The sequence below is a fragment of the Canis aureus genome, chromosome 34 (assembly GCF_053574225.1).
Source record: "Canis aureus isolate CA01 chromosome 34, VMU_Caureus_v.1.0, whole genome shotgun sequence".
In the NCBI taxonomy this organism is placed as follows: domain Eukaryota; kingdom Metazoa; phylum Chordata; class Mammalia; order Carnivora; family Canidae; genus Canis; species Canis aureus.
This window is the reverse complement of record NC_135644.1, coordinates 15,377,417-15,400,657: the sequence shown is the minus strand read 5'-3', so window position 1 is coordinate 15,400,657 and position 23,241 is coordinate 15,377,417. Positions and strand designations below refer to the sequence as shown.

Sequence of the window (23,241 nt, the reverse complement as noted above, 5' to 3'; positions counted from 1 at the left end):
ATCTATAATTCTGTATTTCTATCCCACACCATCCTGTTATCTGGCTATACTATATTATCCTTATTTTTTTCAGACTCATTCTGGAATTTGTACTCATTATCTCAACTTTCAGATGTCCTTCTTTTCCCTTTATCTGTCCTCACCTTTAAAACCCTCTACTTAGGGCAGCCCGGGTGGCTCAGGGGTTTAGTGCTGCCTTTGGCCCGGGGCCTGATCCTGGAGACCCAGGATCGAGTCCCACATCAGGCTCCCTGCATGGAGCCTGCTTCTCCCTCTGCCTGTGTCTCTGCCCTCCCCCCCCCCCCCCCGGTCTCTCATGAATAAATAAAATATTTTTAAAAATAAATAAAACCCTCTACCTAAAGCACAGTTCAAATATCTTTTTTTTTTTTTTTTTTCCTGTGAATCTTCTTCAGTCAGAATTAATTTTCTCCTTAGAACTTTGTGCTTCCTTTATAGCCCTTAACCTGTTTGGTCCTGTATTACGGTTGGAGGGCTGTGTGTCCTCTGTCTTCCCTTCCTCTTCATATCTGTTCCTTGATGAATTATAAGTATCTTGACATCAGCAGCTATGTTCCCGTTAGTTTTATAATTGAATGTGCCTTACTAGTAGTAGTCATGGAATAAATGCTTGCTAAATTAATTTGAATTTGTCACTTAGTTCTAATGACTGTCTGTTATGTCATATGCTATTTCCTGGGAAGGTTGCCTTTGTCCCCTGAAAGTAGAAAGTGGTGTGAAATAGAGAAAGAACCACATATATGAGATGAATTTAAATAATGGATTGAATTTAGGGAGCTGCAAGGGCATTATCTGGGAGAGATGAAGAGAAATGAAAGAACTTGTGTTTCCTTAGTGAAATTAGTCTATTTTTACTGAAAATAGATAGGTATTAAAATTTAGCTTACAAATTTTGATTAAGCTTTGTATTTTACATTTTTGGCACTTTTGTTTTTATAGGTACAAGAAAATTCCCCGGGACATAGAGCTGGACTGGAGCCATTCTTTGATTTTATTGTTTCTATTAATGGTTCAAGATTAGTAAGTTAAGCTTTTTGTAGTTTCAACTAAAATATTTTGTAATCTTTTGAAAATGGAATTTTTCAGATTATCTGAGGTGAATGTTTATTCATTAGTTACAATCATTAGATGGAGTATGATACCAGTTTGTAAAAATTATGTTAATAAACATGAAAATGCCAAATACAGAATACTATACCTCCCACTTCAGTGATTATCTTAGGAGAATACAATATTCCTAATATTTTTATTAGGAGACTTTTTATATGTTGAATATTCAATTTTTTAAGCGGAAAGAATTAAGATGGAAAATGTTTGCTTTCTCAATGATTTCAGACTTTTGAATGTTACTGACAAGTGGATTAGTAAAGACTCATTCTCAAATAACTTGGAACTAAATTTCATGATATATAAATAATGTTTTTAGAAACAGAGAGGTATGTTCCAAAAGTACAGAATTAAAACCACCTTTTATAAGTTGCTTTCAGTTTACTTGTAGTAAAGTCTTAAAGGAAATATATAATTTCAGCAAAGGAAATTCTCATGACAGTGGCTACTTGGTTTATTTTTTCACAGCAGTTTTAAGTTTTTGTTCATTATTTATCAGCATCTCCTACATAATGGCCTTTATTCATTTTTGTAATGAAATATTTAACATGCTGCTTCCATTTTTCTTTGCTGCCAATTCCTAATAAATAAATAAAGTGTGTATATAGGAGTGCTGTCCAAAATTAAACCACAACCTCAGCAAATGTTTTAGATTTTAAAATCAAAGTCATACCAACTCTGTTAGTAATATGACTTTTTAGGGAGTATTTCAGTTTTATAGCACTAAAGTCAAGATCACTTCAAATAATGTTGGGTTGCAAAATCTATAATCCATAGTCAGCTATTAGAAAAAAGTCTGAAGTTGGCAACATAGGAGTTCTTAATTTTTGACATTCACTCCAAGAAACATTTGAATGTTAATGAAAGCTTTACCTGTTGGATGTTTTATTTAGGTTGGTTATTAACATTTCTCCAGTAGGGCCATAGGATGCTTATTAAGCTGGGATAATTAATGCTAATTTTTTATTAAGAGAAATGATTTCTATGTGTTCACAGAATAAAGACAATGACACTCTTAAGGATCTACTGAAAGCAAATGTTGAAAAGCCTGTAAAAATGCTTATCTATAGTAGTAAAACACTGGAGCTGCGGGAGACCTCCGTTACACCCAGTAACATGTGGGGTGGCCAGGGCTTGTTGGGAGTGAGCATTCGTTTCTGCAGCTTTGACGGGGCAAATGAAAACGTTTGGCATGTATTGGTAGGTATCAACTTTGACCTGTTACTTACAGTTTAAGAAATGATATAGAAAGGTGCTGTATTCATCTTTGTTGGATTTTAGAGTTTTAGGCTATTTTTGGTTTCTGAAAATTAGAATTCCTAGCTATGGTTAACAGTTTTTAATAATTTAGGAAGAGAAGTAGATATAGATGGCTAAGAACTATTTTTCTAGTGATTCATTCATTAGAAGGAGAAATGTTAAAGCAGATAGCTACAGATAGCTAAAATAATATTTTTAATTTTTATTAAATGTGATTTTTAGCTAGTGATTTAAATATATATATTCTATAGTTTCTGACATCTGACATGTGAATAAGATAGAAATAAAAGGGTTTTTTAAATCACTAAAATTAAGGACTATGAACCATAAAATTTGGAAGATTATTTTATATACATTATTTTTGGGTGTGGTTTTTTTTTGTGTTATTCTAGGAAGTAGAATCAAACTCTCCTGCGGCATTGGCAGGCCTTAGACCTCACAGTGATTATATCATTGGAGCAGATACAGTCATGAATGAGGTAATTGTTGTGTTTATTAGTAATGAAAGTTACGTAAAATTTTCTCATTAACGTTTTAAAGTTCAGAAGTATATTTGCATACTTCACATTTAGAGTTGAAATTTAAGTCTTTGCTAATCAAGATAACTTATGTGTCGGTGTTAAACAGAACACTTGGGAGGTGTCTTACAGGGTATGGCTGTGAGGAAAAATACATACCGTGTGGCAATCGTACAGATTTTGTGTATGATATACATAGTCTCTTACAGGAGCACCTGGATGGCTCAGTCACTTGAGCATCCAACTCTTGATTTTGACTCAGGTCATGATCTCGAGAGATCATAGGATGGAGTGCTGCACAGGGCTCTGTGCTCAGCGAGGAGCCTGCATGGAGATGCTCTCCCTCTGCTGCTCCTCCCACTCTTGAACGTGCATGTGGGCGCGCTCTCTTCCTCTCAGATCTTTTAAAAAAAAAATCTCTTGCATACCTCAAGACTAAATCAGGTGCTCATTTTGGTTATTGATTTCATTTTCTCTTCCCCTTTTTAAGGGAACAAAATTGGCTCAGCTATCTTAATAGATCCTTTTCCTTGTCTGTCAGCTATTGGAAGTATATATTGCTAAATCGAAAATGAGAGAAAAAAAAAGAGGCCCAAATGACCAGGTTTTAATAATGAAGAGTAGGGGCACCTGGATGGCTCAATCAGTTGAAAGTCCAACTCTCGATTTTGGCTCATGTCATTATCTCAGGGTCATGAGATCAAGCCCTGTGTTGGGCTCCGCAGGAAGTTGTCTTGAGTTTCTCTCTCCCTCTCCTCCTGCCGCCCCACTCTGTGTGCATGCTCGCTCTTGCTCTCTCTCTCTCTCTCTCTCTTGAGATCTTTAAAAGAAGATAATGAAGAGTAAAAGAAGAATATGTAGAATCTGGGAGTAGAAGAGTTTTGGGTGTAGAGTTTTACTAAAATTACTGACTAGGTCTTAGGGGACTGGAGATGAGGCATTACACATAGGGGATAGGTAAAATATTTGAAACCTTGTTTGGAATATCTTTTTTAAGGAACATATTTTATGTCTGGCAGCAGGGCCCACAGTCTGTACTTTTTAAAAAGTTTTCCAGGTGATTCTGGTATTAGTCAGGTTTGAGACCCACTGTTCTAAAGTTCAGTAACAAAAACAAAAATGTTTTCCCCCTATGATGCTTTTGCAGTCTGAAGATCTGTTCAGCCTCATTGAAACGCATGAAGCAAAACCATTGAAACTTTATGTGTACAATACAGACACTGATAACTGTCGAGAAGTGATTATTACACCAAATTCTGCATGGGGTGGAGAAGGCAGGTAAGGTGGTTTTTTAGACTAAGTTGTGATTGCTTAAACTTACAGTAAATATTATAAACATCATTGCTTTTATTTTGAAACAGTTTATTAGTTTATTATAAGATTTGTCTCTAGAAAAGGAAAGAGCTGACCTAGAATATTGAAACCAGTAATCCATTTTTTTTAAAGCACATGTTAGGGTAGTGTGGTATATATACTACCGTCCTTTTCTTTACTGTTCTAAGAGCAAACAGCCTTGTTTTATTTTGTTATTTTAATAAAATAGTTTTCAGTTTTATTTTCCCAGTTCCCCTCCCCAACAGTGGGATAATGCAAGTGTAAATATCTCTAGCTGCTGGGGAAATTTCTTAGCACTTTATGGAAACTGTTGACTTTCAAAAATGGAGAGACTGGGGATCCCTGGGTGGCGCAGCGGTTTGGCGCCTGCCTTTGGCTCAGGGCGCGATCCTGGAGACCCGGGATCAAATCCCACATTGGGCTCCCGGTGCATGGAGCCTGCTTCTCTCTCTGCCTGTGTCTCTGCCCCTCTCTCTCTCTCTCTCTCTCTCTCTGACTATCGTAAATAAATAAATTAAAAATTAAAAAAAAAAATGGAGAGACTGATTTCAACCAAAAGTTAGACAAAATTGCAACAACAATAAAAACAACATAGAAGATTAAGCCAAGGAGAGAAACAGACTGTAGAAAATCAGTTTTCCAGGACTGTTCATCAAGTCAGTTCCCTATTTCAAAAAAGCCAAAGGAAAACACGAAGACTTAACTTTGCTTCTTTAGGTCTTTCATGTTGTTTAAATTGTACAACTTCTTCGTTATTTTGAAAGGCTTGTGTAATTGAGGAATTCTTGAGCATAAGCCATAATTGTAGGAAAGCCTAGGGTTTGGAAACTTTTCTTTTCTCTTTTTTTTTTTTTTGGAAACTTTTATAAGTATTTTGTAAAAGTTCCAACATTTGCTGGGAAGAGGATGACTTAGTTGAGACAGAGAAAAAGAAAGACCCTATTTATCTTTCCCCACACTACCTGAGATTCTGTAGCTGACTATATGTTGCAACCAGAAACCTGGCTTGTTGCAATTTGAGAAAATAGATAGAGGTATCATCTTAAGAATCTGGACTATCTAGAGCAATTCCTGATCAAGTTATTGTCTATTGTCCAGGTTTGTAAACACAGAAATATGATCTCAAGGCATTCAAAATTGACTCCTTTCAGAGGGGACTGCCTTATATAAATAAAATTTGTAGAGCAGCTGTTGTATTTATTAGATGGTAAATTTTTAAGTTTATAGTGGAAACATTTCCCCTGTCCAGTTAGAAGAGTACTCAGAATAGTATCACAAGAGTACTCGGGGGCAGCCTGGGTGGTTCAGCGGTTTAGCGCCGCCTTCAGCCCAGGGCATGATCCTGGAGACCCGGAATCGAGTCCCACATTGGGCTCCCTGTGTGGAGCCTGCTTCTCCCTCTGCCTATGTCTCTGCCTGTCTCTCATGAATAAATAAATAAAATCTTTAAAAAAAAAAAAAAGTATTCGGTAAATATGGAATCAAAGTACAAGGAAGAGGGGCATCTGGATGCAGGTTTAGTATCTACGTTTGATTCGGGTTGTGGTCCGGGGGTCCTGGGATCGAGTCCTGATTCAGGCGCCTTGCAGGGAGTCTACTTCTCCCTCTGCTTATGTCTCTGCCTCTCTCTCTCTGTGTGTGTCTCTCATGAATAAATAAATAAAATATTTTTTTTTAAAAAAGTACAAGGAAGAAATTCTGATGATGAAGTCCAACTGCAAAGAACATCACTAATTCTTTAATGTTTCATCTTGCTAAGTACTGCTACGTGCTTGTTCTTGGAGCCCTTTTCTAGGCTCTGACAATTGTTCCTTTTCTTTAGAAGATATTTTTCTTTTTGACAAGGTTTAATATCATTGATCAGCCATTGCTTTAGACAGATCCATATAGACCATTTTCCTGAGTCTTCCCATTTGACAGATGTGTGTCTCTGGGTTTCATTCCTTATTTAGAGGCTGCTCAGATTTCAGCATATTTCTCTTAGCTTCAGTCTTGGGTTATCTTTAAGTTTGCAGAGGGTCTCACTGTAGCCTCAGTGCTTTCTCTACAACCACTTATTATTTTGATTAATAAGAACCTTGTTTTAAAATGCCCTTACCTCTGAAAGGCTACCATTGATCAGTTTAAATTATTTAATCTTACTTTCTTCCTCTAAATCTGAGATCTAGTTCAGTAAGGATTGCAGATTTGATCATAGAATGGACGAAAAGGGAGCAAAGGAACAAGTAATTTTGTAATATGAAGCATCATTGTAAAATCAGATTTGAATTCAGAAGAGCTGGAGTTGGCCACTGCTTGCTCTCCCAGCTTTTGGTGGTGTAGTATCCACAGAAATAACAGATGCCTTGGCAGGAGGGAGGCACAGAGATACCTGTGTGTGGCCTTCTCAGAAAGTATCAAGTAGTTTGGGAGATAAAAGTAATCATGATGGAAACCGAAGGTGGAATCTGATATGAAGGACATGTCATGGTCAGGAATTTGGATACACCTCGGGCAGTGGGACCGTGAAATATTGTACCTGTGGGGGTCATTGGTTCCAAACAGAAACCAGTTGTTGTCATAAGCAGACATGAATTTATTATTGTAGAATTTCTCATATAATCAAAGAAACAGCTAAAGAATCAGACATGGGAAGGACAGGACTTAACACTGCTAGGGAGTTAAAAAGGAAGGAAACTGGCAGTTTTCATTAGTACTCTAAAGGGATGGATAAAGCCTTTTTGTTTTTTCTGTCACTCACGAGATTTGCAGCCATGGACAAGAGGGGTGAATTGGCATGGTTTTAGTTATGAGCCATTTCTTGGTTTGGACAAGGCCCCCTGACTGACAATCCCACCAACACTGCACACAGTGTGAAGAAGTAATTCTCCAAAGGGAAAAACGAATATTGGGAGGCCAGCAGACTGAACAGAAGCAATGTGATTATGTCTTATTAGAAAGATGCCTCTGGTGGCAGTGGGAGGATGAAGTAGAATAAATCTGGATTAGTTTGGATTGATTTGTGTCAGGTTCTGAAATTCAACTAGGGGCTTTATAAATGACATCATTGTACAGAAGTGCTTGGAGCTTTTCAGTGGAAAGGCTGCATGTCATTCATTCAGCAAATAATTATTAGGTGTCTGCCATGTGCCAGGAACTGTTATGGCAGTAAACAAAACGAGGTCTCTGCCCTCAAGGACCTTAACATTTTGTTGGGGGAGACAGAAATAAATGTGCAGTGTTGTTAGTTGATGATAAATACTTGAAGGAAAATAAAGAAGAGTAAGGGTCGTGTCTGTGGTGGAGGGAAGGGTGCTGTTTTATGAAGTGTGGTCAGAAGAGACCTCTGATAGGATGACACTGTTTAAAAGAGTGGAAATTGGTTTTGTATTTCAAAACCTCAGAGAAATGTTAGTTGTGATTGATAACAATAACTTTAAGAAAAAAAAATTTTTTTTTGTAGCCTAGGATGTGGCATTGGGTATGGTTACTTGCATCGAATACCAACACGCCCATTTGAAGAAGGGAAGAAAATTTCTCTTCCCGGACAGATGACTGGTACACCTATTGCTCCTCTTAAAGATGGGTTTACAGAGGTAAGACAACTTTACTACCAATGATATCATAAAATTTCCAGTAAAATGAATCGTGTCAATATGTATGGTGGTAGCGCTAATGAAGGTAGGGCAGGCGATGAGTTAAGTGTTGACCATGTTGAATTTGAAGTTCCTGTAGGGATATCCAGCTGGGTAGCCTTATGGATCTGGATTTCGGGAACCAAGGAGAAGGCCAGAGATACAGATTTGGGAATCATCAGCAAAGGGAGGGTAATTTAACCTAATGAATGAACAGTGATAAAAATCGTCAAGGAATTGGGTTTGGGCGGGTCAGAGGACTGAGGTTGAAATTTTGAACATTCCTAATATTCAAATGGATGAATAGAAAAGGGATCCAGCAAAAGACGCTTGGGAGAAGTCCAAAGGGAGGACAAAGCTTCAAAAAAAAAAAAAAAAAAAAAGGCACATCAGCTATGTGAGGTACTGAGAGGAGTGAAAAATACATGTCCTGGGCAGGGCAGTTGTGTCAAGTCACAGGGGACAGAGGGCAAATAGTGGGTGATAAGGTGAGATGATGAGAGCTGATGCTTGCTGTTTCAACAAATTTAACTGGGAAGGCAGAGCTAAATGCTGTGTGAGGACTATTACAGGATTAAAATGAAACTTTAAGGAATAAGATATTTGTGCAGGCTTATAGGCTTTTAAAATGTTTTCTGTGCAAGCCTCACAGGACAGTTAACTCTTCTTTGCATGAATAAATAAAAAAACAGACATTGAGAAAGGAAACGCTACTGTTGTAAAGAAAGGGCTGCCACCACTGTCATTTTATGGGACACAGTTTGGCCATCCCCAATTCTAAAGAAAGGGAAGAGGAGCTACTAAGAAAGTGGAACCTTTCCTCACTCCTCAGCCCTGCCATAACCTGACAGCCAGAGCCCATGTGGTTACATGTTCAGATTCCTGCTGCCATGTCTGCTGCTCCTTGTCCGTGGTTCCTGTCCTGGATAAGCCTGTGGGCAGTATGAGAAGACCAGTGGGTGAAATGGCAGCTAGTGAAAAGGGCGGGGATTCAGGTTGTGTTGGGATGTGCCGAGGGCACTGGACCTGACAGAAATTGGAGGATCCCGAGGTGAAACTGCCCATCCACAGAATCCACGTAGACTCAGCCCTCCCCCAGCTTGGAAGGTAGAGGTCTGGCTGCCCCACTCATTCATTGATGAGAAAAGATGAGATAGCCTCATGCAGTTACACATCTTGAGACACTTGTAAGGACGCTACCATGGTATTAAGGCTTTGAGCGTTTTCTTCCACGAACAATGAAAGTTAAAAACTGGCTGAGAACTCAGACAAGAGGAAAGTGGTGGGGTTTTAAAGGTAGAGTAAAAATGATTACGGCTATGAAGGAAGAAAAAGGAGAATCTCCCCCTAGTATGGAAGTAACTAGAGCAGTGTGTGTAATGGGGGAGATGCCACATGTCAGGAGACTGGAAGTGACAGGATGGGGAAATTTTATAGTGCATGGTCCTGGACATGTAACAAAAATAGGAAGGAGCGTCTGATGGCGGAAGTGCCAGGTGAAAACTGTTGACAGCTAGTATGATCAAAAAAGGTGTCTGTTAAGAAATAAAACAGATGAGCAAATGGGAAAAGAAAAGAGACAGGCAGTCCAAGAAACAGACTCTTAACTCTGGAGAACAAACAGATCCTAACCAGGGGGTTGGGGTGAAGGAGGCACCCGGTACGGAGGCAGTGACCCACTATCTGTACACCTGAAGCTCCTGTTATGCTGTATGTTAACTAACTGGAATTTAAATAAAAACTTTCTGGGACACCTGGGTGGCTCAGTGGTTGAGCATCTGCCTTCGGCTCAGGGCGTGATCCCAGGATCCAGGATCGAGTCCCACATCAGGCTCCCCGCAGGGAGCCTGCTTCTCCCTCTGCCTATGTCTCTGCCTTTCTCTCTGTGTCTCTTATGAATAAATACATCTTTAAAAATAAATAAATACACACATACATACATACATACATACATACATACATACATACTTTCTTTAAAAAAGGTATCTGTAGGGCAGCCCTGTGGCACAGCGGTTTGGCGCTGCCTTCTGCCCGGGTCGTGATCCTGGAGTCCCGGGATCGAGTCCTGCGTCGGGCTCCCGGCATGGAGCCTGCTTCTCCCTCCTCCTGTGTCTCTGCCTCCCTCTCTCTCTCTCTCTCTCTGTCTCTCATGAATAAATAAGTAAAATCTTTAAAAAAAAAAAAAAAAAAAGGTATCTGTAGGACCTAAGATAGTATCTGTATTTTCTTTCAAGTGAACTTGAGTAATTTTTTCTTTCTTTCGTTTTTGGCAGGTCCAGCTGTCCTCAGTCAATCCCCCATCTTTGTCACCACCAGGAACTACAGAAATTGAACAGGGTCTGTCTGGACTTTCTATTAGTTCAGCTCCACCAGCTGTCAGTAATGTTCTCAGTACAGGTGTGAAGAAATTATATTCTCTTTTCAGCCTACTTTCTTTTTACATGATACTCTTTTCTGTCTCAAGCTAGAATTTTAAAAATTAATGCCAGTGTACTTTGAAAACTGTAAATATGCTCTGCATTTAAACCTCTTCTCAGTATATTTTAGAGTCTGGGCTTCTCTTAGATTGGAAAAGTGGTAGAGTCAGGACTGTACCTTTAAATTCTGTTTACTTGCTCTATTTACTCAACAGATGTTTGCAGTATTCTCTGTGTAGTAAACACTGGAGATACAAAAGTGAGCAGGACACCATTCTCTCCCTGGGGGTTAAGTCTTGCTCAGTGGACACATGTATGTCTTCCTCCCTGTCCTTATTTCTTGTTCTACCCAGTACAGTCCTTCCTTGGTTTAGGTTTTTTCCAACAGCTTCATCAATATATAAATCACGTACTATATCACCCATTTTTCAGTGTATTTGCAGAGTTGTGCAACTATCGCGTCAGTCAATTTTAGAATACCTCATTACCCCAAAAGAAACCCTATGCCCTATCAGTCACTCACGGTTTTCCCCAACCCTTCAGGCCTAGACAATTCCTAGTTTACTTTGTTTTTCTGTGGATTTGCCTAATCTAGACATTTCATGTGATATGCATGGTTTCTGTGACAAACTTCTTTCACTTAGAATAATGTTTTCAAAGTTCACTTGTGTGGTAGCATATATTAATACTTCCTTTTTATGGCTAAATATTATGTTCCATCATATGGACTCCACATTTTATTTATCCATTTATCAGTTGTGGGACATTTAGGTTGTTTTTACTTTTTGGCTGTTAGGAATAATGCTACTATGAACATTTGTGTACAAGTTTTTGCGAGAACCTGTGTCTTCATTTTTCTTGGTTATATTCCTAGGCATTGGATTGCTTGGTCACATGATCTAGATTTTGATATTTCTGTAGAGTTTATTTTTCCATTGCCTTTTTTAAAAACACCTGTTTTCTGATTTTGTTTCTTCATAATACCAAGAGTATATTTTTACTCAATAAATGTTGACCAAGTGAAATACTGACATAGTTTAGTTTTATTTCATTAATACTTATTCTTGAGCTCCTTTTGATATTTGTGTTCTAGTAGAATATATTCTACTTGGTCTTGGAATGGACTTAATAGATGCATTCACCAAGATGTAGGTATGATCTCTGTACGTGGTCCCCTTGTTCAAATCCCAGCCCTTTTCACAGTCTTTATTTTTGTTCCCAAAGATAAGTTCTAGATATAATTTAAAATTTCAATTTTTTTAGAATTCAAAATTTCAGACATAGCCAAAAGTAGACACCACGGTATTATGAACCCCCACCACCCAGCCTCACCAGTTTGCACTATGGTGACATGCTTCTGTACCTCCTACTCTTTGCTGTTTTTCACCCCGGCTTTTTTTAAATATAATTTGCATACCATAAAATTAACTCACTGTACACATACAACTCAGTGATTTTTTAGTAAATTTATGGAGTTGTGCAGTCATCACCACAATCCTGGTTTAGAACATTTCCTAGAGGAAATGAAATATGAATGTCATCAATATCAAGTCATAGATCAATTGGGAGGGAATCGAAAGTTTATTTCATTTGAGTGGCTTTGGAATCCTTTTGTCTGTTGTGATTTTTCTCTTGGATTCCATCAGATGGTCTTCTAGTTTATTCCTGAATAGACTTGTACAGGTGCAAACTGTTCTGTGTCTGAATAATTCTTTTCTCTTTTGAAGTATTCCAGTGCCGTATCAGAGCTCTTCTGATTTTGAAATAGCTGACATCTCTCTTCAAATCTCAGTTTCTTTTTGACATTTTAAATCTCCCCTCATTACATCATACTTACACTTGTATTGTCTTGTAAGCACATGCACTGAGATCCCTGGCCTTGTTCTACTGTAGAGAAATGGCTTCTTGAATGTTAAAAGACAGAAATGTAAATCAGTTGCTCAGAAGACACTGAAATCAACATCTTCACTTTGAGTAAATCAATTTAAAAAGTGAATATTCTAGCAACGTGACACACTTTTATTTTTTATTTACCTGTCTTTTTTAATTAAATTGCTGCAAAGTAGCCCAGTAAGTAACTGTAGAAACATTAAAAGTGTTTTTAAGAAAATAAGAAAACTTTGGATTTGCAAATTTGGGAATTATAATATTTTAGAAAATGAAGAGATCATTTTGAAGTGATGTTAATCAGTACGACCTTTTCAGTGCAGTCCCTCGTGTTTCCTGTCCCCTCCCATGCTTGATTTTTCTGCAGATAACTCACACCATTTTACACATGCTGTGTATTTTACTTTTTTAACATCAGTCTCCCTTTTCCTGCCCCTCATCAGAATATATCCTGAAGGTAGGAATTTGTAATTTCTTTATGCTATAGAGTGCCTCAGTGCCTAGAACAATGTCTGATATTCAATAGGTGCCCTCCAAAACTTTGAATGAACATATCGGTCACCCAACTTTTCTGCGAATCTGATAAAAGCAAAGAACCCTCCTCTACTTTTACATGCCTCCCATTGCTACAGAAAAGAAAATACACGAGAAAAATAAAGAATTAACTGTCTGAAAAGTGTTGCTTCATACTTTGAGGCACAGTTCATTTCTGCTTACCATATTTTAGCAGATTTCTGTAAGACAGAATCTGGAATCCATATGCATTACTCCTGTTGTTTGGACAGCAGAACCTCTCATATGAGTGAGTAGGTGGTAAACATTAGTAGATAACCTTCATCATTTAGTATCCTAAGAGTTACTTGCATTTGAGAACGTAACCTCCTCAAGCTGACGTTAGTAAAAAGACTTCAGAGGAGTGTCACAGAACCTAAAGAGCAAGAGGAAACGGAAATTCAGGAAACCAGGTCATTCTCCATCTCTGGAGGCCCGCATACTCTTGTCTTTTTCAGGCCATCTGCATCATCTCCCCTCTCACAGACCAGCATTCGTGGTTTCACAGAGCATGTGCCCCCACTGCCCCCAGCAGCCTTAGGTTTATGTGACGTCTGGTGCAGGAGTCCAATAGACATTGACTAGACTCTTTGAGTCCCATTTCTGAATTTCTGAGACAGTTTTCTAATCTAGCCCTGCTTAGGTCTGGAGTGTGTGTGTGTGTGTGTATAAAATTCTTGTCCAGAGAGCTTAGCTGGAGTGGGTTTGCAGAGCCTTCTACCCTCTTAGGCCGCACTCTGGTAACAGTCTTCAGTAAAGGCCACAGGCCAAGTATGCTGACCAGCTAAGACAGTGAGGCAGCCTGAAACTAGGACTGAATGAAGTCCCAGTGAACGAAGACCTTGCCATACTGGGAAGGGGAGGGGACTGAAGACTCTCCTAATAACATCTGTCCATTCTTTATCAACTGAATTTGTTAGATATTTTTTTAAAGATCATGTTTTTGTTTTAGGTGTACCAACAGTACCATTATTGCCACCACAAGTAAACCAGTCCCTCGCTTCTGTGCCACCAATGAACCCAGCTACTACATTACCAGGTAAGCAGCAGGAGACCAGAGATGTATGTGGTAATAATAACATTCCTAGTACTGTGCATCTTTAAAAACAGTGAAAAAATCTTATACCTGTGTGGTGATTTTTTTGTCTTTTAATCTCATTTTATCTTTGCTGTAACTTTATGATAAATTAGAGCAAGTGGCAACAAGCTGTCAGGTACCAGCTGTTAGCTTTGAGCTCAGGCTCCTTATGCTCAGCCAGCTACCCATCCAATGCAGCATGAGGCAGGAAGGAGGAATGTGTAAAAGTTCTGTCCTTCAGTGCTTCCTTAGTTGGGGCTCTCTAGTAGTTCTTCAGAGGAATAGGCATCCTGTCCCGAAAGAGAGCGTTCCATATTAGGTTGTTCAGAAGCTCTAACATTAAGTTAAATTTTTATATTTCTTACTGTTCCCAGTGAAGACCAAGTGTCTTTATCCATCAGATAACAATCAAATATTATTTCAGAGATCAAATATACTTGTACTGTGAGAGCCTTTAATCGTATGACTAAAGATGTCATTACACAGACATACTAAACCATTAATAAAATGTGTACACAGATACACAGTGGCAGAGAAGTATGGTAAAATGTTGACGTGGGAATTTGAATGAAAGGTATGTGTGGGATTTCCTTATTTAAACTACTCACGCAACTCTAAGTCTGAAGTTATTTCAGGAAACAAAATATTAAAAAGCCAGAGGGACTGTAAACCTCAGCCATCAAAGAGAATTCTGTTTAGTTGCATTTACCGCCGCACTAGCTGAGCTCCATCAGCCCTTTCTCTACGGCACGCAGGCCGTGGTCATTCTGGCTCTCAGATCTGCAAGTCCTCGTGTGTTTTAACACTTGCCTACTGAGCCATCCAATCACTTAGATCACTTAGGTACAGAAAGACATTTCACTTAAGTGAGATGTTTCGCTCTTGTTAATGTCAGACACAGAACTGCCACCCAGTAAGTGGACGTCTGGTGTTCTCACTTTGAAGTGGGTAGTATTCTTTTCAAAACACAAGGATTGAATGTTTTCCCCAGAGGAAGTAGTTTACCTTCTGTTCTCTGCCTTCTCTCTAGGTCTGATGCCTTTACCAACAGGACTACCTAACCTACCTGCCCTCCCCAACCTCAACCTTCCCACACCGCACGTCATGCCAGGCGTCAGCTTACCAGAACTCGTGAACCCGGGTATGTTGCCCATCCTGCCTTCCTAGGACTCTGTCTAATAAAAAGCTTTTATCCAGGAAAGCAGATCCTCTATTGCACTTTTTTTCTGGAAAGGTTAGATCAGTTTAACAGATTTCAGCTGCTTCAAATAAATATTAATCTCTTTTATCTAAAAAGCTTAAAAAAAGAAGAGAAAATATTTTTGTGATTCTCCTCCTTGGCCGCCTCTTCTCCATTTTCCTCTCCTTGCACCCTGACAGCCCAAGTAGCATAAAGACAATTGCAGAAATAAAGCCCAGTGGTGTGGGCATTGCTGTAACTGCTGCGGACAGAAGGCATGTGCAGCTCACCCCGTGAGCGTGCATGGACTCCCCATGACTCTCCTGTTCTGGGCGGCTGCCAGTGGTGCTTGTTTGGAGCAGCCAGGCCGAGGACCTTGGGCTGGGAGATTCTCATCCTCGTTCAGCTGGCTGCATTTGTTATTTGATGAATCTTCTCTGTTATTAACAGATGTTTTTATCATCAAAACTATTGAGATAGTTTAGCTACAAATAGTTAAGCTAGCCAATATTCAATTGTTTACACTCAGATTTAATGCACTGGTGGAAATGAAGCAGCAGAGGGCCCAATAAATCTACTCTTCTGGTTAATGAGTACCCACATCACCTTTAACTTAGAGGTGGCCGCAGGTCAGGGCTGTCATTTCCTAATTTCCGTAGCTAGGCCCATGAGTGATGTCGCTGAGCGTACGTTGTCCTGTTTCTGTCCGGATTATAACTGCCCCTGCCGTGCCGCTCCCTATCTGCATGTGTGCATTCCCTGTCCCCATTAGCCTGTTTGCTTTTCAGCACAGTGGTTTAAAAAACAAAGGAAGACTGTAAACTCTACCATTTACTTATCTTAGCACTCCCTTTGTTTTTTCTTTTATGCCCTGTATTCTTGGCTTCTTCTGCCCTTTCCCCCAAATTCACAAACTCTTAAGAGCTTTGAGGGTTTTGCCAGCCGCGTGGTTGCTCTGAATGCGTTGTACATCCTACCTTTCCTTGATTTCCTAATACTTTTTCTTCATTCTGCAGTTCAAATGCTTGAAGTGTATTATTGGTCACAGTAAACCCACCAGGTGTAATGGTTGCTGGTCAGTCGCAGGGCTTGACCCGAGGCTGGGTACTTGCGGGGGTGCTGGGCCGCCCCCCGCCCTTGCTGCTGTCTGTCCAGAGGGCAGCTCCGCCTCGGCCTCACCTGCCAGGGTGAACGGGGTTCTCCTGTCCTATCCGAGGGTGGCCGCTTTGCCTGCTGGGTGTGCTTCTGTCTGTTCTGACTGGGAGACTCACTTCTCTGGAGTGGCTGAGCCACGGGGAGGTTCTGGAGTGGAGAAGCCCAGAACCGGTCCTCCTGGCCAGCTGCTCTTGTGACGGGTGTTTAACTCTGGCCTGGCTTCTGCCTGAGGATACGCAGAGGTTGTGATTTGTGTTGTCTCTCCTTGGCTTCAGTTCCCTAATGAAATGCAAATTAAAACAGTCATGTGATGATGACTACTGCTTTTTTAGTGCTGGGAGGATGTGTGATCTCTGCCGTTTTTGTCCTAGGTTTGCCACCTCTTCCTTCCTTGCCTCCCCGAAACTTGTCTGGCATGGCACCTCTCCCCATGCCATCCGAGTTCCTCCCGTCATTCCCTTTGGTTCCAGAGGTGTCTTCTGCAGCAAGCTCAGGGGAGCTGCTGCCCTCCCTCCCACCCACCGGCAGCCCGCCCTCCGACCCTGTCACAACCACCGCAAGGGCAGATGCTGCCTCTGCACCCGCACCCACACCCACACCTGCTGGGGATGCAACGCCTCCCACTCACAAGGCCCCCGGCGCTGTCGAGGACAAAGTCTGCGAATCCACCCCGACCAGCGAGAAGCCTGTCTCCGCAGTTACGGATGCAAGTGCCTCCGAGTCACCCTAACTTCGAACCGGTCTTCGGAAGCGGCATGGTGGGCTTCCCCAACTGCGGGAGCGTGTCTGGAAATGCAAACTATCATTAATTTCACACTAGTTTGTACCGTATCTGTAGGCATCCTGTACATAATTCTAAGGGGAAAACTAAGGAAGAGGACGTGGGCTTGGGGCCTGCCGAGTCGGGGTGGGGCCCACAGGCAGGGTTGGGAAGTGTCAGAGTGCTTGTATTTTAAAACAACCAAAAAGAATTGTAAGAGTGGCTTGCTGCCAGGTTTCCACTGCCATTCTTGGGTGTATACATCTTTGGGAAAGGTGGTGACAGGGCATCCGCTAGGCTCCCTGTCGCCCTGCTGCTCCTTCTGTAAGAAAATGAAATATTTTATGCCTAGTACTCACACGCAACATTTCTTGTATTTTGTAAATCGTTTTTTGAGAATGCAGACCACCTCACTAAATGGTGAAAGGAAAAGCTATTTTACTTTTGGTCTCTGTGAGTCACATCCCTCTAAAGGTTTACATGAAAATTCCAACTAAAGATGTTTGTTAAAAGTTACACAATGTGCACTATTAATTGAACATCTTTTTATTCAGCCTATACACAGATCTTTGTTTAGAGCTCTCAGAATTACTCAGATAACATTTTGTAACTGCTGCTGTTGCTTTATACGTCCACCGTAAAAATGGCATTTAAAAAGAAATAAAGGAGATGTTGCACAGTTTTAAACCAGAAGGTGGCACTTTGTGGCTACTTATAATATTATAGCTCTACTGGAAAACATAGATACAGCAATAAATTACAGTAATTTTATTTTTTCTTCTTGTGGTGCATTTAAATGATGACTCTTAATTACCATGTATGCTCTTGTCACTCTCCAGTATGTCACACATCTTTAATGTAATTTTTCATGTCTTATGTTTGCTTTTTCTTAAGTTTTCTAAGAGATGGTAAGTTAAGTGGAATTGATTTATTGAATGAAATTAAATGCATATTATATCTGTTTTTTAAATAAGAAAAAAGAGGTTCATCAGTTATTGACCTGGTGGTAGCATGAATGCCTAAGGGAGCTGCACCGTGGTTCACCTGCAGTTCCTCAGCCAGAAACTAGACTTAAGTGGCACCGACCCATTGCCCTCATAGGGGGCCCAGCACCAGCCAGTATTTAGGGTGTATCTGCTTCTGGAGCCAGGTGTGTACTTAAAGCTCAGCTCCAACTCTAAGCATAGCTCTTTTTGTTCGCATTGTAAATATTTCTAGAATATTTCTCGCAATAATCCTGTTTTTTGAAAAAGAGCTTATAACAGGAAAAATCTTCACAGGCATATAACAGGTAGGAAAAGTATTTAAATGTTAGAATTTTTTAGTTTCCAGGATAGGAGGAGGTTGGGCAGTTGTTATTACATTCTAAAAGATGCTCATATTTTTAAAAAACGTCCGGGAGATACCTTAGTGGAAAGTACATAAATACATTTAAGCTTTAAAAGTGATTTATTTTTATTTTTATTTTTTTTAAGATTTATTTATTCATGAGAGAGAGGCAGAGACCCAGGAGGAGGGAGAAGCAGGCTCCATGCTGGGAGCCCCATGCGGAACTCGATCCCGGGACTCCAGGATCACACACTGCGCCAAAAGCACACTCAGCTAAACCGCTGAGCCACGCAGGGATCCCTTAAAAGTGATTTAAAAAACAAAAACAACCCAGCAATTCTTCCAATGCAGTGATTACTTTTGTGAGGTCACACTTCTCATTTGAGAAGGACAGTCCTGGACCGTCTTTCCAGAAGAACATCCATACGCATATATAAAACCTAAGCTCTGAAGAGAGAGGGGTTCTTGGCGTTCATTTGAAGGATGGGCACAGACTTGGCCTATGGTGGCTCATTGAATCTTCTTGTACAAAACACTTATTTTAGATAATCTCTGCTTCCTTCTGAAAACCTGTTTAAGTGTTAGATGGTAGTAGATCCTGTACTGGTGCCAGAAACACGGATGTAAAAGGTCGTGTCCCTGCCAGGAGGACACTTAACTGTGGCCGTGCTAAGGGAGGGAGGGTGGGGGTGGGGGTCGGGGTGCGTCAGTCCTCCGGGCACTCCAGAAACACTGCTCTCACCATGGGGATGGGCTTTCTGGCCAGCCCACGAGGGGAGGATCACATGACATCAATTCCCTTTGAACCCCCTGTGTCACACTGTATTCCTAAGTGCACACAAGAGAGACACAAGGCAGTGATGGGGGAGGACATTGGTTTGGAATAAACTGCATTATCACAAATAGTCAGAAAATAATGGTGGCTTAAATAAAGTGTATTTCTCCCATGTTCAGATAGTTGGTTGGAGATAGTCTGGCAGAGGCGGGGCTGGTCCACTGCAACGTCCGAGACCTTAGCTCCCATCTAGAGGCCTACAGGGTCTTTCCATTTCCATGGTCATGCCAAAGACTCGGGTGGCAGCTGCAGCGTCAGCCGTGCCATTCTTGTTCCAGCCAGAGAAGGTACCTTCCTCTTTCCTTTGGGGACGGTTCAGAGAAGTGTCCTGTCACAGTACGGTGGCTTATATCCTTCAGGCCAGTGTGGAGTTACATGGCCACTTCCAGCCAGAGAACCGAAGTCTTTATCCTGCCTTGTGTTCAGCCACTACTGAGGAGGAAGAAGAGGAGCCAGTGAGGCCCAGTGAGCAGCCCTCCTGCACCCACAGCGGGACTGAGCCCTCGGTGAGGCCCACATGCAGCACCACTGTTCACACCGAGGTTTGGCGGAGCCAGAAGAGGCCATGTGGTGAGGGTGCTGGGAGTTGGGGAGGTTTCTGAGAGGCAGCATTTGACATAAGGAACTACTTAGGCAAAGGAGAGGGCAGAGACCTTCTAGGTTAGGGACATGTTTAAGGAATGGCGAGGAGAGTGCACAGGGCTCCCGAGGGCCGGCCTGGGGAGTTGGGGCTTTGTCTTAAAAATAGGAGTCACTGAAGGGGCTCCATGGGGTACAAGCTCAGATGTGCATGTGAGAAAGCCAGGGCTGCAGTGGTCCCTCCACAGGGCCACCAACTCAGAAATGAAGGAAAAGAAGGGAAGAGCTTCAGGGCGGATGGAAGAAACAGACTTGCTGCTGTCAACCAGAGGGCACTTTTTTTTTTTTAAGGATTTTTTTTTAAGGATTGATTGATTTGAGAAAGAGCCAGGGAGGCAGAGGAAGAAAGAGTCTTAAGCAGGCTCCATGCTCAGCGGGGACCCTGAGATCTTGACCTGAGCTGACTGCACCACCCAGGCTCCCCCATCCAGAGGCGCCTTTGACAGCGAAGGCTGGGGGTGATGACTTCAGCCTCCCCCTTTGGTTTTTGTTCCTGTTTTATCCTTAGTCCATTATTAAGCACACTTACCAGGAAGAGTAAAGTTTAGCTCACTCCCTGATAATTGAAAAAGGAAAGGAAAGGAAAAGGACTTTCCTTATTTGTGAGATGCCAACTAATGTTCAAGGATGGCTCTGCCTTGGCCTGAAGGTGAAAGCCTTCCCTTTAATTATCTGAGCACCCAGTAAGTGTTTCAACCCCCGGCTGCAGTTGGAATCACCTTGATTAGAATATGGATTCCTGGGCCCTGGGAGTTTTAAGAAGCTTCCCAGGGCATGGGAACCACTAAACACTGACATTTCTCCTCCACACTGAACCTGTCCTGTCCCTTGCTACCGGTAGCAGCACCTACCCACACCGCCTGGGTGATTGAACCAGACTGTTCCAGAACTTGTGGAGGTAATAAGACAACATAAAGGGTCATTGTCTACTAAGATGTTTTCCCACTTAGCAAAATGCCCATGTTAAGAGACGATTTATTGCTTATTATTTTATTGCTGATACTTTTTTGCCTTAGATCTAGGAAGAACAGCTTCCCGCATTGCTAACCAACGCATTCCTTTATAAGCGCCTTGCATAAAAGCCAGTTTGAGTAAATAGAAGACCAGGGAATCAATGCCAAGCATGAGAAGCACAGGCCAGTGGAAGAGCAGGTGGGCTGGCTCTCAGGCTGGGAGCATCCTGGGCCCCGGGGGGGGGGGGGGGGGGGGGAGAATGCCCTGCTCCCAGAGGCAGCCGGTGGCAGTGGGGTCCCCCAGTTGTGGGAGGCCAGGGACAGAGCTTGCATCTGTTATAGAGCAGCTGAGGGCTGTGTGCAGAAAAAGCCACCTCTCCAGGGAATCAGGCGAATGTGGGTGCCCTCTGGCCACTTGGCCAGTTCAAACAAAGCATGAGGAAACCATCCACTGGTGGAGGTGGGCCCCAGGGACTTTCAGTGTTATCAGTTCAGGTTGCACAGTATTTCCTGGCAATAGAATTCCCCTGTTCCACGAAGGCCACTGGGACTCAGGATACTAACAGTATGTGCGGGCAGCCCAGTTGGCTCAGCGGGTTAGCGCCGCCTTTGGCCTGGGGTGTGATCCTGGAGACCCAGGATCGAGTGCCACGTCGGGCTCCCGGCATGGAGCCTGCTTCTCCCTCTGCCTGTGTCTCTGCCTGCCTCTCTCTCTCTCTCTCTCTCTCTCTCTCGTCTCTTGTCTCTCGTCTCTCCTCTGTCTCTCATAAATAAATAAATTCTTAAAAAACAACAGTACGTGCTCACTGCTGGTGGGATGAACAAGGAAGCAAGGGGTGCTTGGCTGGCTCAGTCAGTAGAGTGTGCAACTCTTTTTTTTTTTTTAACTCTATTTTTTTTATTTTTATTCATTTATGATAGTCACACAGGGAGAGAGAGAGAGAGGCAGAGACACAGGCAGAGGGAGAAGCAGGCTCCATGCACCGGGAGCCTGATGTGGGATTCGATCCCAGGTCTCCAGGATCGCGCCCTGGGCCAAAGGCAGGCGCCAAACCACTGCGCCACTCAGGGATCCCGAGTGTGCAACTCTTGATCTTGGGGTGGTGAGAGTGAATCCCACATTGGGTGTAGAGATTACTTAAGAAGATAAATAGATGAACTTTTGGTTTTCTTTAATAAAAAAAAAAAAAAAAAAGGAAGCAAGTTGCTGAGCCAGCCCTGCAAAGCCACTTTCCAGGACAATCTGGTGAAGAAGAGGTAGCAAACAGGCTTCCCTCCCAGACATGGTTCCTTTGAACTGGCCTGTATATAGTAAAATGTGAATTGATTGCCAACATTACAAATAAAATTTCACATAAACTCAGATTTCTGGTTTCTCAAAAAGTCCCAAGATCTGGCAACACTAAATCCTCAGTCCACAAGGAAAACAAGGGCCCCCATGAGCCTAAATCCTTCAGTTTGCTCTAGTCTCCACCTGGCTTACTGGTTTCTACCACCTACCTGGCCCACAGGCATTTGAATTTGCAGTGTCTCAAGTATTATTTTGGAAGGGATGGGGAAAAAACTGGAGGCTTCAAAGGTTAGATGATCCAGAGCCCAGAGGATTCAGGATCAGAAAACAAGATTCTTCTGGGGTGGCTTAGTTGGTTGAGCCTCCAACTCTTGATTTTGGCTCAAGTCATGATCTCAGGTTTGTGAGATCAAGTACCGAGTCAGGCTTGCACTGGGTGTGGAATCTGCTTGGGATTTTCTCTCTCAGCCCCTTCCTCCCTGCCATCTCTTCTCCTGTAAAAGAAAAAAAAAATTCTATGGCCTCAAATCCTGGTGCAAGGAAAGTGGCTCACATTTGCCCACCTCCAACGAGGCTGGCCTGACTTGAGACTGAAACAAGTAGGTTTGCCTGAGGTTGTGGGGGAAGCATCTCTGGGGCATTTGAATTAGGGTGTCTGGCGGTGGGGTTTTGGGAACTTCTCAGTTCTCTTACACACATGAATTGCCAGAATCTTTAAAAAACACATTTGAATTGCTTTTTAATCAACAAAAACAATGGGATCATTTCCATGTCAGGGAGAAATGGGAGACTAAGGAACCAGGGCTGTGTAGCCTGGAGGGCGGGGGGTTGGCAATCTCCAGCGGCATTTAAAAGGACTCTACTAAAACCTCTGTCACTGTGGCCCTAGGTTAGAATTATCAGCGACACTTGCACTGTGACTGATTTACAATATTGTATTTGTAAATCGGTTTGGCCAGAAATGTTCCTATGTTCTAAATGTTCAGACAGCTGTGCTGAGCAGAGACTCCAAGAGTCCGCATGGTTTTGGCACTTAGATCTCTGAAAATAATGATAGCGTCACATACAGGGGGCATAAGGCCTCTAACATGGTTCCGTTGGGGATCAGCAGCTGCACAACCCGTGTGCTTTGGGGCAGGGGGAGCCTAAGTGGGAGAGCATGCTCTGGTTGTGGGGGCTCCGACAGGCTCCTGTGGCCGAGTCCAGGGCCTCAAGAGCTCATGCCGTGAACAAGGCATTCACCCGCCTTGGCCTCTGCCACGTTTCTGTTTTCTCTTTTTATTTTCCTGGGATGGCCAGAAATAAGGGCA

At 42.0% G+C, this 23,241-nt stretch overlaps 1 protein-coding gene across 1 annotated transcript in view; it reads left to right on the top strand.

The window, feature by feature from the left end:
• The window catches only part of GORASP2 (golgi reassembly stacking protein 2), a 38,374-nt gene extending 20,719 nt beyond the window's left edge, over positions 1–17,655 (top strand). Inside the window, exons 2-10 of the mRNA XM_077883446.1 lie at positions 961–1,041; positions 2,125–2,328; positions 2,781–2,867; positions 4,054–4,184; positions 7,684–7,816; positions 10,129–10,252; positions 13,664–13,750; positions 14,820–14,930; positions 16,496–17,655. Coding sequence (XP_077739572.1) covers positions 961–1,041; positions 2,125–2,328; positions 2,781–2,867; positions 4,054–4,184; positions 7,684–7,816; positions 10,129–10,252; positions 13,664–13,750; positions 14,820–14,930; positions 16,496–16,854 — 1,317 coding nt within the window. The 3' untranslated portion in view covers positions 16,855–17,655. The remainder of the gene's footprint in view (positions 1–960; positions 1,042–2,124; positions 2,329–2,780; positions 2,868–4,053; positions 4,185–7,683; positions 7,817–10,128; positions 10,253–13,663; positions 13,751–14,819; positions 14,931–16,495) is intronic.
• Positions 17,656–23,241: the final 5,586 nt, after the last annotated feature.